The following is a 14,977-nucleotide window of genomic DNA, read 5'->3' on the forward strand; positions in this document are numbered from 1 at the left end:
AAAATTCGTCTTTCACTCAAAGACACGTGTGCTAGAAGTTCTGCAAGTTTGGAGTAACAATCTCTACGAGTATTGCAGTGTGTGGTAACTCTTGAGAAGTCTGCCTCAGCCTGTGACCTTGAGCGAGGCACTGCATCACCTGCCTGAGACTTTCGCCCATATTGACTATGTGAAGAGAGGCGAATGTGCGTGCTCAGTTGCCCCTGCTGTTCTCCTGTGTCCCCAGCTCTCCTCCTTTAAACTCAGCCGTTCGCCTCTATCAACGACGTGCAGTGTAGAGGTGTATTTTGCTGCCCCACTTGTACTCGAATATGTGAGCTCCGCAAGTGCTGCAGATTTGTTGTAACTATTTGCATGAGTGGATTACGCTGACTTAGGACATTGTGCTACCATCAGTACCTACGTAGGCTTAAAATGAGTGAGGAATGTCTGGCCTGCTGGGTGACCTTGAAAATGGCACTATAAGACCCGCATGCCACTTACACCCATACTGCGTGTGTCTAGTGAGGTGAATGTCCCTTCCTCGACTTTCCTATTCACCGGTATCCCTTAACTCGTCGCCATTATCTACATATGGGATAAGGGCGAGTTTAGCTGATCCAGGCCAAACAGCGCTCCAAGCCAGCCAGTGAAGGCCAAGGCTACATCTGTTCTGAATCCCAGAATGCCTTTGTGAGCGTTCTACAGTGTTCCGGCCTTACCATTAACAAGTAGTACAGGGCTGGTAACTCTCGAGACGACTGTGGGCCCAGTGAATGACCTTGAAAATTGCACTGCGACCTGCAGGCCACTACATCCATATTGCCTGTGTCTAGCGAGGTTAATATCCTTTCCTTGTCCCTTCTCCTTCCTCGATTTGGAACTCAGCCGTTCGCCTCTATTTGCTTGTGGTCTAGAGGCGGTTTTAGCCAGACCACATGGGTGCTTGAGTGCCCGTGTCCTCTGTGTCGCACTCCGCTCATCTTGCGAGTGTCCCCTGTGTGCCTGCCTGCCTGCTGCAAGCAGGTGTCCGGGTGGTTGGCGCGGGCTTGGCGAGCACAGTCAAGCAAGCTTGAGGGTGGCACTAGAAGCTAGCCAGAACGGGCTAAGGCAGCCTGCAGTTATCTGTCCTAGGGTCCAGCATGTCTGTATACGTTCTGCAGTGCTGCTGGCATACCAGTGTTTCCTGTAGTGGCTTGAGAACAATTTGACGAGCATTGCAGTGCTGACATTTTGAGTGGGACATGCCAGAGGTTCACTTATAAACATAGTAAGCTTGTGGTGATTGGCTTGTACACAGTGAACATTCATCTGTCATACGTGTGCTAAAAGTGTTAAGTGCTGCTTTCCCCAACAGTTAATTGTCATTTGTGAGCCTGTATTAAGACTTTAAAAGGCTCAGAGTGTACTTCAGTGTAGTGACTCCTTGCATTTGATAAATCAGTGTAATACATGCTCTGCTCAGTGTAACTGAACTATTAAATACGGTTACATAGTTAAGTTGCTTGTCCTAGTGTCATTGTTGTGTTTTCTAATACATTTTCTCGTTCAGACTGAAACTTTACTGCTAGGTTCCCAGTAATATTTCAAATTGCAGTGTTGATCTGTGGTGTGAGTGTGTAACTTATGCTTTGTATTTTTGCTGTGAACAAGCTTACTCCTGCATAATGTTCAGCTTCATGAATACTTTCTCTCTTGAGTAATTCGGTTACCTTTCAACTGTGTTAAGCAAGAGTCAGCCTGTTAACATCTATGTTCCTTGCCATCTCATCTAGTAGGTCTGGCGCCTAGTTGAAATTGTAATAGTAACAATTTGCAATCATTATACTTCTAGTTATACATTGTGTAAATTGTTTTAGACTGTTTGATCAACTGGATTGTAGTGTTTAACTTCTGATACACCAATTTAATGACTGCAGACACGCACTGACACATAATAAACACATTAAAACGCTGGTAACTCCAGAAGCTGGGCCTAGTGTGTGACCTTGAGAAGTTCAGTGTGTTTATTACGACCAGCGGTGTACCACTCTCACCTATATTTACATCAACAAAAGTGTATTCTAAGTGATAAAGTATACACTTGGTGTACTTGGTAACACTTGTCATACATAGTAATGCGTGTGTGAGATTGTTTAGGTACTGGTTCATCTATCTACAGCTGCACACTTATGCTTGCATACATGTATAACATAGTAACGTGTGAGTTACCCAGGATGGACCAAGGAAGTCGACCAGAGTAATTTATCTCATTGTCATTGTAACATTACCTAGTTTTTTTTTTTTTTTTTTTTTTTTTTTTTTTTTTTTTTTTTTTTTTTTTTTTTTTAAATAATACTGTTTACAATCTATGGTTGGGGTAAGAGGTTGTCTTCACCATTCATTGTGATGTCTGCTATATTATTATTTCAGTGAGGTACATTAGGTGGCAGTAGCCTGAACTAACTCAAGTGGAAGTTATCATTGAATTTGAACCTCATGTTTAATGTGATGTATGTCAGAATTCTAATTTTATGCTCAATATTACCTACTTTCTCTCTCTCTCTCTCTCTCTCTCTCTCTCTCTCTTTTCATCTTTGTAATTTGTGATAAGGTGTAAGACCTCGCCTGTTTACCTGGAGTTTACCTGGAGAGAGTTCCGGGGGTCGGCGCCCCCGCGGCCCGGTCTGTGACCAGGCCTCCTGTACCATCCATTATATCATTATATGTACCATATTATTACCACACATACAAGAAGTCTCTGAGTGTGTTTTTGGTGGGGTGTGTGTCGTATTGAGTGGTGGTGGTCTGGGTTGAGTATGGTTGGAGGTGTTCATTGAACTTGAGCACTTGTGTCTTGTGATCTATTTTGGACTTCTGACTTTGTAGTGAATATTTGCTCTTGCATAAGCTATAAGGGAAAGATAAGCGAGGAATTCTTGTGTTGTGAGTCTTACACCAGATATCATCACTGGCAAACATGGCAACTGTCATAGAGGAACCTATTTCTGCAGGTGATGGAAATGAAGATAGCTTCCAGACCTTTAAAAGTAAACAAAAGAGAAAAAGTGAGAAAGGGCTAGAGCGTCGACGTAGTCAGACTCACTTGACTCGTACACAATGTGATACTAAACGTCCTTGGTGCACAGAGGCTGCAAGAAGTCTTTCTTCAAAGGAAGAATGTGTTAAGCTGAACTTCCCTGACAACACCCCGCTGCCTGCTAAGTGTGCATGGCTAATGGAAGCTGTAAACAAGCATCCTAACACAAGGATCCAATTTAGGAAAAACACACACAACTTTGTGTTTGTGGAACAGAATAAAGAGCTGATTAATGATCTACTTAGTACACCTTATGGGGATATTAAGCTGCTCCGACCTCCATCAGACACTCACCACTTTAAAAAATGGGTCAGTATCATAATCTTTGGATACCCTCTCTGCATGGACCCATCCCATCTGACTCTAAGTGAGCATATCATCAAGCCTAAAAGACTTAAAGGAAAATCCCAAATTATTGCCAGTTGGGTAGGTCCTGTGCCCCTCCCCCGGAATATCTGGGTGCATGGTTTACGTTTCCTAAACATCGAAGTGTACCTACCCCCTAAACGTAGGTGTTACAAATGCCAGCACTATGGCCATGTTGCAGTAGACTGTGGAATACTACATTCTTGGTGTGGTAAGTGTGCTGGGAAACATTCCACTAGAGAATGCACAGTAGGCCCTGACAGCCGAAAATTTAAGTGTATTAACTGTAAAGAAGTTGGGGTTACAGTCTCCCACAAGGACTGCAGTCAGAACCCAAACAACCTTCGATGTAAACCTGATAACAGTCCTTTAATGGTAACTGAGGATGGGGCCATCCAGTCTACCACAGCCAGATCTGAGACTGAACCTCTGCAAAGTGTGCAAGAACCCCACCTCACTGCAAAGGATTCTGGTGATACCAGAATGCCATCACACACACCAGCTGTGGAGGAGCTAGCCATCCCTGCTAGCACATATGGAACTACTGGTCTGCCACTACAGATACCTATGGCTACACCTGAATATGGGGATGAGTTTGTCATTTCTCCCAATACACACAACTACAACAGTCAGACGGACACCACACAGGTAACCTCCCTGGAAATTGGAGATGAGTTAGATGCACAGGACCTACCTGCAATGAATGATGAAACAGAGAACACTAATGTAACCATGGTACCTGTAAAGGTGATAGGTGTTAAAGAAAGCACTAACCCAGAAGTGCCATCCTCCGGAGAGGCATTGGATTCGTTAGACCTTCCTCATATTATAACAACTTTCCAGAAAAAAATTGAGCATCTTGAACAGATCCTGACAAGTTTAATAAATATATGTAATCAGGATGATGCTCTTGAGAATGGTGATGATGTCCAAAGTGCAGCAATCTCCGTTCAGCTTCCAGCAATTTGTGAGAAAGAAGCCCATAACTCTTGCCTTCAAGACTTGCCTTATCACTGGCTGTCAAATGCCGAAAAATGCTTAAAAATAAAGGTCCTGAAGATAAAGACGTACAAACTATGCTATTTGCTCTTAAGTATCTGCACACTGTAGTCAAAGCATAATAGTTTTACCATCTTATGAGCAAGAGATTGTAATAACTCACTACAATGGATACATTACAAATCTTTTCATGGAACATTGCTTCCATCAGGAAGCGGTTGCCTGACTTACATCATATTAGTGCAACCAAGAATATTGATGTCATCTGTTTGCAGGAATGTAGATTGAAAGATGGAGCACCTCCACCAAACTTGCCTGGATATGCAGAGTATAACCTAAGGTCAACCAACTGTTGTGTGATGTATGTCAGAAAGAGCTTGCCACATTCACTCCTTTCCTTGCAGAGTCGAGTTAACATGCAGTATCATGGTGTCAAAATATATGCAGGCGATTTTTCCATAAACATTTTTAATCTCTATGCCCCAGCGAACCAGCTTCGACCTGATGCTTTACCAGATCGCATCAATAGTGAACCTACCATCATTCTTGGAGATTTTAATGCCAGACATAAGAATATTGGTGGGTCTATAACAAACACCAATGGAACTAAACTAGTGAGATTGCTAAATGAGCATGATAATGTTCGAATTGTGGGCACTACTGAGCCTACTCACATATATGGTGGCATACTAGATCTGTGTCTTGGATTTAATACATCATATACGATGCATGACTCTGTCATAGTTGATGATCTTCTATCTGATCACTTCCCAAGACTAACAACTGTCAATCTTGATCACATCTCCGGCAATCAAGGAGCTAAATACAGGAGGAAACTTATTCTCAAACCAGAACACAGAGACAACTTTATTAACCACTTGGATCAATGGTATAAGAATTACGAGCCCATTGGCACACAAAAATTTAATGATGATTTAATTACCACTATTGAGAGTGTTCTCACAGATCAAGTGGGCAGGAATAGGAAACAAAGACCCTCCACTATAAATAACAATAAAAACCAATGTAAATACTATAATGATCCACAGCTGCGCAATCTAACACATGCAGCTAGGAGGATTGGTAAAGCATACCGTGAATGTAGAACCCCAGACCTGCTCAGAACGTTCCAAGCTGCACTAACAAATGCAAGGAATAGAAAGGAAGAACTTAGGCAACAGGAATGGGAACAGTTTGTTAGTGGATTAAATAGGTCCACCCCTTTGAGTTTGGCTTGGAAAGGTATAAATAAAATAACCAGGAAAAAGACTGGCAATGTTGCTCATCCCTTTCCTCTTGAAAAAGCAAATGACCTCATAAATGACTGGTCCAAAACATCCAGGCATGAAAGCCTTCCATCTCATATTAGAAAAAATTTAGAGAGTACTTCTGAAGAAATGTTGAAACTGATTAATTTTATGAGCCAAAATATTGATGAGAGTGATTGCCTCTTTACCGAGTATGAATTAGATAATGCATTAACCAAAGGTCGATCAACTGCTCCTGGAGAGGATGGTATAACCTATGATATTCTCAGAACTCTAAGGCAAGTGCCTGATAACCCTTTGTTGGCACTGTATAATCTCAGTTACATTGAGGGCGTTCTTCCTATTTCCTGGACCAATAGTCTCATTGTGCCTATCCCTAAGCCCCAACAGCCTGATACATTTAGGCCGATCTCCTTAACTAGTTGTCTTTGCAAAACTTTTGAAAGAATGATGCTTAACAGACTGTACTACAGAATCAGACATCAACTTTCCCCCTACCTCTATGGGTTCATGAAAGGTAAAAGTGTGCAGAACTGTATTTCCACCTTTCTCACTGCACACACCTCTACTAGTTTTACCACTTTTCTTGATCTAAAATCTGCATTTGATATTGCGAACAGAACCGTTATACTACATGAACTAGCCAAAATGAATATTGGTGGTAGCTTACTCTGCTGGATAATAGGATACCTGTCAAATAGAGTATCCTCTGTCCTTTACCAAGGCTTCAGAAGTGATTCTAAAGAAATGTCTTTAGGTACACCGCAGGGAGGAGTTCTTAGTCCCATGCTATTTAATATTCTGATTAATGCTCTCCTAAATGCTCTACCTGCCTCACCTAAACATATAGCTATAAGCTATGCTGATGATATCATGATTCATACAACAGGGCATAAGAAGATGAATACCATTCTTAATGAAGTTCAAGCAATTTGTAATCGACTAGGCCTCATAATATCTTCCTCTAAAACTAAGATATTAACAAGCAAACGACATCCCCCACCCATCTATTTGCAGGGTGAAATCATTAGCTACGTTAAAACTTACAGATATCTTGGTGTAGATGTACCCTTTAACAAATCCACTATACCACAACTAAACAAGAAATGTAAAGCTAGGCTAAATGCTCTCAAAGCTGTTGCTGGCTACAATCCCAACTATGGTGCAAATGTGAGAATCGTGAGAATGATGTACATAGCCTATGTTAGGTCCTTAATTGATTATGCTGCTCCCATGTTGATATTAGCTAGAGAAAGTTCTCTCCGACCCTTGGAGTTAATGCAAAATGAAGCTCTCAGGATTATTCTTGGCTGTCCCAGATCTACAAAAGTTCTTAACATGAGGAAGGAGCTTGGTATTTCTAGTATCAGTGATAGGATTGTTGAAATTAACACTGTACTCGGTATTAGAATGTTGAGAAACGAACCAGACACTGTCACAGTGAATCTTACCAAGTGTCTAGAGGTAAATACACACAGATCTAAATGGATTGTGAAAACGTGCAATTGCATTAAGTTTTATAACCTGCATGAACTGTATCACTGTAGGCAACAAGAGCATTTCACCCCTCCATGGAAGATGTGTTCATTTAATATCACATACCTACAAGTTCCTCCCAAGAAGCTCATTGCTAGTAATCCCTTCCTTAAATCTCTTGTTAGAGCAACTGCTCAAGAAGAAATTTCTCACCTAGCTGGTAGTAACAAGTTATCACAAGTTATATACACTGATGGATCTAAACAGGAGTCTTCTGGCAGGGCTGCATCTGCTCTTGTTGCCACCTCCCTAGTTAAGAACGATAATAAATTTGTTGAGTTAGGCATAAGAATTAACAACTGGGCGTCTACACTGCAAACTGAATTGTTTGCAATCCTAATGGCGCTAAAGCTAACCTATGACACTGAGCTTGACTCTATCATCATTACTGATTGTATGTCATCATTGAAGGCTCTTGGCTCATATAATGACTCCAACAACATGCTCATTGGGGAAGCCAGGTATAGATACTCAAAAATTAGGGAAAAAGGAATTAATGTACAATTGCTATGGATCCCATCACACATTGGATTACTCCTTCATGATAAAGTTGATATGTTAGCCAAGAAGAGTATCGAGAAGGAGAATGTAGAATATAACTTTGGTATAACTGTGTCTAGCATTAGGAATAATATTAGGAGAGAAGTAAATAATGAAAATGATTGTTATAGGAATGCAGTTAGAAGCCTGAGTAGATCTATAACCCACTATGATAACATGAACGTAGATAAGTATGTTTATGGAGCAACTTGCAATGTGAACAGACTGACTGATGTTGTAGTGGCCAGGCTTAGGCTTGGTTATAAGTACTTCTGGCAGTTTGGGAGACACACAGATGATGATCAAACTAAATGTAAATTATGTGATCAGGCATATGGTCATTCTCTTGAACACTATGTGCTTAATTGTCCACTTATTGAGGAATACAGAGACAGACAGTATAATAACCTATGTGACATGTCAAGATATCTTATTAATGAAAATAAGATACCAGATATACTAAGCAAATTTCCTAAATTTGCTTGTAACAGATAAGTGAACTATAGATATGTAGATATAAATCCATATGTATTCCTGTTAACCCTTTGGGGCCTAGTTCCTAGGCCTTTTGTGTATCCATATGCTCTCGCGCTACCGTCCACAGGATGGATATGGGGTGCACAATAAACTAGCTACTAGCCACTTCGGTGGCAAAATCTAAAAAAATCTAAGTGGTAACAAGTACATGGTTCATACACTCAGTGGTAACAAGTACATGGTTCATGCACTCAGTGGTAACAAGTACATGGTTCATGCACTCAGTGGTAACAAGTACATGGTTCATGCACTCAGTGGTAACAAGTACATGGTTCATACACTCAGTGGTAACAAGTACATGGTTCATGCACTCAGTGGTAACAAGTACATGGTTCATACACTCAGTGGTAACAAGTACATGGTTCATACACTCAGTGGTAACAAGTACATGGTTCATGCACTCAGTGGTAACAAGTACACTCATGTACATGGTGCACTCTTAACAAGTACATGGTTCATTATAACAAGTACATGGTTCATGCACTCAGTGGTAACAAGTACATGGTTCATACACTCAGTGGCAAGTACATGGTTCATTCAGTGGTAACAAGTATGGTTCATGCACTCAGTAACAAGTACATGGTTCATACACTCGTAACAAGTACATGGTCATACACTCAGGTAACAAGTACATGGTTCATACACTCAGTGGTAACAAGTACATGTTCATACACCAGTGGTAACAAGTTGGTTCATGCACTCTCAAGTACATGGTTCTGCACTCTAACAAGTACCCACAGTGGTAACAAGTACCTTCAGTGGTAACAAGTACATGGTTCTGCACTCTTCACACGTTCATACACTCAGTGGTAACCAGTGGTTCCCCTAACCTTCACACTCGTAACAAGTACCTGCACTCAGTGGTAACCCATGCACTCTTACACATGCACCCAAGTACATGTACGTCACCCCTGCGACAGCAACTTTCCATAGGCGAGAGTGCAACTCGTCTTGTCCAAGGTTCAGCGACTACTGACCCAAACTTGTCTCTCATACCTCCTCCCCACGCCCTTCCCCTCCTTCACACGCCCTTCCCCTCCTTCACACGCCCTTCCCCTCCTTCACACCCCCTTCCCCTCCTTCACACGCCCTTCCTCTCCTTCACACGCCCTTCCTCTCCTTCACACGCCCTTCCCCTCCTTCACACGCCCTTCCCCTCCTTCACACCTCCTTCCCCTCCTTCACACCCCCTTCCCCTCCTTCACACGCCCTTCCTCTCCTTCCTTCCCCTCCTTCACACGCCCTTCCCCTCCTTCACACGTCCTTCCCCTCCTTCACACGCCCTTCCACTCCTACACACGTCCTTCCCCTCCTTCCCCTCCTCCTTCACACGCCCTTCCCCTCCTTCACACGTCCTTCCCCTCCTCCACACGTCCTTCCCCTCCTTCACACGCCCTTCCCCTCCTTCACACGCCCTTCCCCTCCTTCACACGCCCTTCCCCTCCTTCACACGCCCTTCCCCTCCTTCACACGCCCTTCCCCTCCTTCACACGTCCTTCCCCTCCTCCACACGTCCTTCCCCTCCTTCACACGCCCTTCCCCTCCTTCACACGCCCTTTCCCTCCTTCACACGCCCTTCCCCTCCTTCACACGCCCTTCCCCTCCTTCACACGCCCTTCCCCTCCTTCACACACCCTTCCCCTCCTTCACACGCCCTTCCCCTCCTTCACACGCCCTTCCCCTCCTTCACACGCCCTTCCCCTCCTTCACACGCCCTTCCCCTCCTTAACACACCCTTCCCCTCCTTCACACGTCCTTCCCCTCCTTCACACGCCCTTCCCCTCCTTCACACGCCCTTCCCCTCCTTCACACGCCCTTCCACTCCTTCACACGCCCTTCCCCTCCTTCACACGCCCTTCCCCTCCTTCACACGCCCTTCCCCTCCTTCACACGCCCTTCCCCTCCTTCACATGATCTTCTCCTTCACTCTCTAGCAATAACACAACCCATCCCTCTTCTTCCGTCACACTCCCTCTTAAAGCTGTGTTTGTTGTAGGCAGAAAAGTGTGAGCAACAGTGAGCAATCACTGTGAAGGGAAGTGCCCCTCACATCCTCCCCGGGCCTTGCCCGTGTGTAGTAAACAGTGACCCTCTCATAAACCCTCACCCCTGCGCCTCAATCATTCAACTCCTCCACCTCACCCACCCAACTCCCAGCGCTGCCCCAACTGTAAAGGGTACTTTTCCCCTCCCAGCCCACGATGTCAGCAATGGCACAGGGTGTGCCGGGCTCACGGGAACTTCTACGTAGGGACAGCATCGTACAGTTCGACCGCGAGGCAGCTGTCAGGTGTGCCACAGGCAGTGTGTTTACCTGGAGAGAGCTCCGGGGGCCAACGCCCCCGCGGCCCGGTCTGTGACCAGGCGTACTCACTTCCTGATACTTCAACATCCGTGTGTACGGTGGATGTCTGGGGATTTAAACCTCAGTGATTTTTTGACTACCGTCCACAGGATGGGTGTGAGGTGCATAATAAATACATATTAAACTAACTCTTAAACTTCCTCCGTCTTCTAATAACATGTTTATATTTTCTCCTATAATCTACCTTGCCCATAATTACTACCACATTTGCTTGGTCTGTTTCGTAAGGTGAAGTCCAGGATCTTTCCTTAATTCATGGTATAACTTAACGAATCAAATGCTATAGTAATTATGGGCAAGGTAGATTATAGTGGAAAAATGAACATTATTACGAACACAGGTAGTAATTGGCCTGTGAGATCTGGTCGTAATGGGAATTGGAGCAAATAAACTCAGCAGGAGACTATAATGTACATTTTGCCTTCACCCACTATATACAGGTATGTACACTATGTACAATATGTACAGACAGAATAGTAAGTGTACACCACGGCGACAGATGGCAAAGCAGAAGCCATAGAGAGTACTCAACCAGCAGGTAGGCAAGTCTGCCAATGCTTACAGCAAGTGAACCAAGTTGTTTCAGCTTAGGCAGGTTTGCCTGTGATTGATCAATGAACAAAGGTACTGATTTAACGATGGGTACCATAATAATCATTAAACCATTAGCACCTGGTTTGCTGGTTGGGAGGCAGCCTATATGGGAGTGTGGTATACACCGAATAAATTGTAATATACTCTTTTCATGCCACACCCCCACCCCAAAAGGGCTCTAATGCCCGGGACTAGGCCTTCACCTCAATGGGTAGCATGTCGCCATGGCACTGAACAAAAAAGGAACCGACTTTCCTCTCAACCATCCAACTCATTAGATAGAGCTCAACTCATTAGATAGAGCTCAACTCATTAGATAGAGCTCAACTTTTCTCGAGACTCAAAGTCAGACTTTATCCTAGAGTGAGAGCAGACAGTAGGGCTAACGTTGGTTCAAGACATTTGCAGATGGCAGCAGAATGTCCCTCACTATAAAAAGACCCCACAAACATTATTAAAACATATTTATCAAGGGGGGAAAAGAGCTAAGTGACCCATGTGGTCCCTAACACATCCTTACCTAAATTATACTGAAAAGTGAATCAGCCAGCCCATTGTCTTTGCCTGCAATATGCATGAGACTAATGTTATACGGTTGCAGCCTGAGACTCCATCTCATCAGATGTATTGTGGTTATTCATGGTGTTGAGATAGACTAGAGGATTGTGATCGCTGTAGACTGCGACCACTTGGGACGACTGCCCCACATAGACCTCGAAATGTTCCAGTGCAAGTATCTGAGCTGGGGCTTCTTTCTGTAAACTTCTCAAAGAGAGCTTTAAGTCGGGATACATGTTGGTCCCACGTATCGGAAACTACTTCTATGTCATCTAGATATGCTGCAATGCCTTCAAGTCCTTTAATAGCCTGATGGATCAGCTTCTGGTACGTTGCCGGCGAGTTCCATAATCCAAATGGGGAAACTGTATATTGACTGACCTGGAATTATGAAGGCAGAGATTTTCTTTACCTTATCTGTCAAAGGTACCTGACAGTAACCTTTAAGGAGGTCTGGTCTGGACACAACAGAAGCCTTACCCACAAAGTCCACTTCGTCATCCAAACGTGGCAGAGAATAGGCGTCTGGAATAATGACCTCATTTACCTTATGGTAGTCTGTACACATTCAGAAACCTCCATCAAACTTCTTACCAAGGATACACAGTGAAGCCCATGGACTGGATGGCTACTCCACTAATCCGTGTTCTAACAGAAATGCTACTTTCTGCTGAATTACCTTCTGCTTTTCAGGATTAGTTCTGTAGGGGGAGAATTTAATAGGCTTAGCGTTTCCATCTACATCATGATATCCCAGAGTACATTTCTTCGGGACATACAAAAATATGTGAGGGTAAGTTTGTAAGAGGGCAGTTAGACTTATTATTTGATTTTTACAGAGCCCCATCATTAAAACGCTAGGGTCCTTGAGGAGGATAGAATTACAAAGCTTAACTTGAATTTCTGGAATGGCGTGCAAGGAATCAGGGTCGTTTAAAGAGGCAGAGGACAGAGTCCTCTGCCTCTTATATGGGCCTTCAATATTTTAATGTGACAAGTTTTACTTTTCGAGGGTTTATCAAGGGGAGCTACCACATAGTTTACATCAGAAATTCTACTTATGATCTACATTGGTCTCATTAAGGTATATCCAGGTATAGGTTCCTGCACCAGCCTTGTCTACTGGATTGAAGAAGCGAAACTTTGCCTTTCTGTCATATCTCTGTTTCATAGTGTTTTGAGCAGATTTTAAGTTAGGCTTAGCTAACTGACGGGCCACTTGCAACCTTGAAGGGTTGTAGAGTGTTATGCAGGCGTCTTCTCCCATCCATCCTTCCTTGAACACCCAAAGAGGACCTCGTACAATGTCCTCGAAGATTAGCTCAAATGGACTGTGCCCTGTGGACTCCTGCACAGTTTCTCTCAATGCAAACAGCAACAGAAGAAGTGATTCATCCTAGTTTGTAGGAAAATGCATGCAAAAAGTTCTCATCATGGTATTTAACGTTCGAATGAAATCTTTCCAAGGCGCCTTGGGACAATTTATGAATTATACCTATCCTAGTTCAAGCTTCTCTAAAAGCTTTGGCTGTAAAGTTAAGTTAATACCCTAGTCACTCTGGATAGTTATAGGAATCCCAGAGTAAGATATAAATTTTGTTATGGCTTTAAGAATGGCTTTAGTGTTGACACTGTGCATTGGAACTGTTTCCAGATGCCTAGTAGCTTTGTCCATAATAGCAAGCAAGTACTGGTTCCCTGACTTGGATTTTGGTAATGGTCCACTGGTTCCCTGACTTGGATTTTGGTAATGGTCCACTGGTTCCCTGACTTGGATTTTGGTAATGGTCCACTGGTTCCCTGACTTGGATTTTGGTAATGGTCCTACACAATCAATGATTAGCTCTGCAAACGGCTCTCCATCTGCAGGTATGGGATGAAGTGGTGCAAGTTTAATGGGGTGTCCAGTTTCACGTACTTGTTGACATTCCCTTCAAGAGCAGATGTGATTCTTCACATCTTGCCTTATTTTTGGCTAGAAAAACTCTTTCAATATTTTATACAGAGTTCTTGTAATTCCCAAATGAATTCAAAAAGAGGAATTGTGGGTTATGTTCAAAATTTGTTACCTAAATTTCTTAGGAACTACCGGTCTATCTGTTTTTGGGGTTCCCCCTCCCTCTTTACTAACAATCCTGCAACCGTGGAGTAGGAAGGCTTGGTCTGGGACTTTTCACTAAATTTACAAGGCTCTGGCCAGTTTTCCTCATAAAACAAATTGTCTAGCCCTAGATTTGGGTCGTCCAAGGATGGGTCAGCATTCTCGACAGATATCCCTTGCACTTTTGCCCGAGTTATGGCCAACATCAGATAAGAATTAGTCACTATAGATTCTGGACATTTTGTCGAATTATTATTTTTATTACCCATCAATAACACATTATCTTTCAATAAGGAATCCCTCAGAAACACCTACAGTCAAATATCCTGTTTAATATTCACTCTGCACATGTATCTCATGTATAGGGACAGAAAATACAGCTCTTCCAAATTCTTCTAAGAGAACGGAGGAGTGAAATAACTTCTTTTTACAGAGAGGGGGGAGAATTCCTTCTCTTATAAGGCAACATAAGCCCCAGAATCCCTAAAAATAGTTACTTCAATTTTTTTTTCATTCTCCTGAAGGGAGATGTGGCATGTGCTGTAGTATGGTGCCATACCACACGTGGCCTGGTTTATGACAATGATAACATGTTACCTCATACTATAATTTGGCTCTCTGTTGATTTTGTGGCTGGCACCACTCGGGGTACTGACGTCGTTCACCAGGTTGGCAGCTAGTTTGAAGTCGTTGCTCAACAGTCGACTTAGCTGATTGGCGTTGTTGTTCACTTTCATCCTGCCACTTCGTCCTCCAGTCAGGGGCTCGTCCCTGATGATCTCTATTCATGCCAGGCTGTTGGGAAGAAAGATTAGAAAGCTCAGACAAGAAGCGGTTAGCCTCAAAAGTGTCAGCCAGCCTGGTTGTTTCTAATGCAGTGGTCAACGAATGATCTTCAAGAAAGAATCTAACCTCTGGTCCAGTAGATTCCAGCAGGTTATCCACCATAAGTAACTGTACCAAGTCAGTGAGGTTTGTGACACCACTCGTCTTGTACCATTTTGTGAAGATTTTTGGCTGCTGCCTTACAAAGTCTACATGAGACTGACCCAACT

The 14,977-nt window shown here is 43.3% G+C and overlaps 1 protein-coding gene across 1 annotated transcript in view; it reads right to left on the minus strand.

Moving 5' to 3' along the window:
* LOC138853992 (cytochrome P450 6k1-like) overlaps positions 1 to 14,707 on the minus strand; it is a 51,407-nt gene extending 36,700 nt beyond the window's left edge. The window contains exon 1 of the mRNA XM_070094244.1: positions 14,520 to 14,707. Within this exon, the coding sequence (XP_069950345.1) occupies positions 14,520 to 14,659 (140 nt within the window). The 5' untranslated portion in view covers positions 14,660 to 14,707. The remainder of the gene's footprint in view (positions 1 to 14,519) is intronic.
* Between the last annotated feature and the right edge of the window lie 270 nt (positions 14,708 to 14,977).

The sequence above is a fragment of the Cherax quadricarinatus genome, chromosome 45, assembly GCF_038502225.1.
Source record: "Cherax quadricarinatus isolate ZL_2023a chromosome 45, ASM3850222v1, whole genome shotgun sequence".
Lineage (NCBI taxonomy): Eukaryota > Metazoa > Arthropoda > Malacostraca > Decapoda > Parastacidae > Cherax > Cherax quadricarinatus.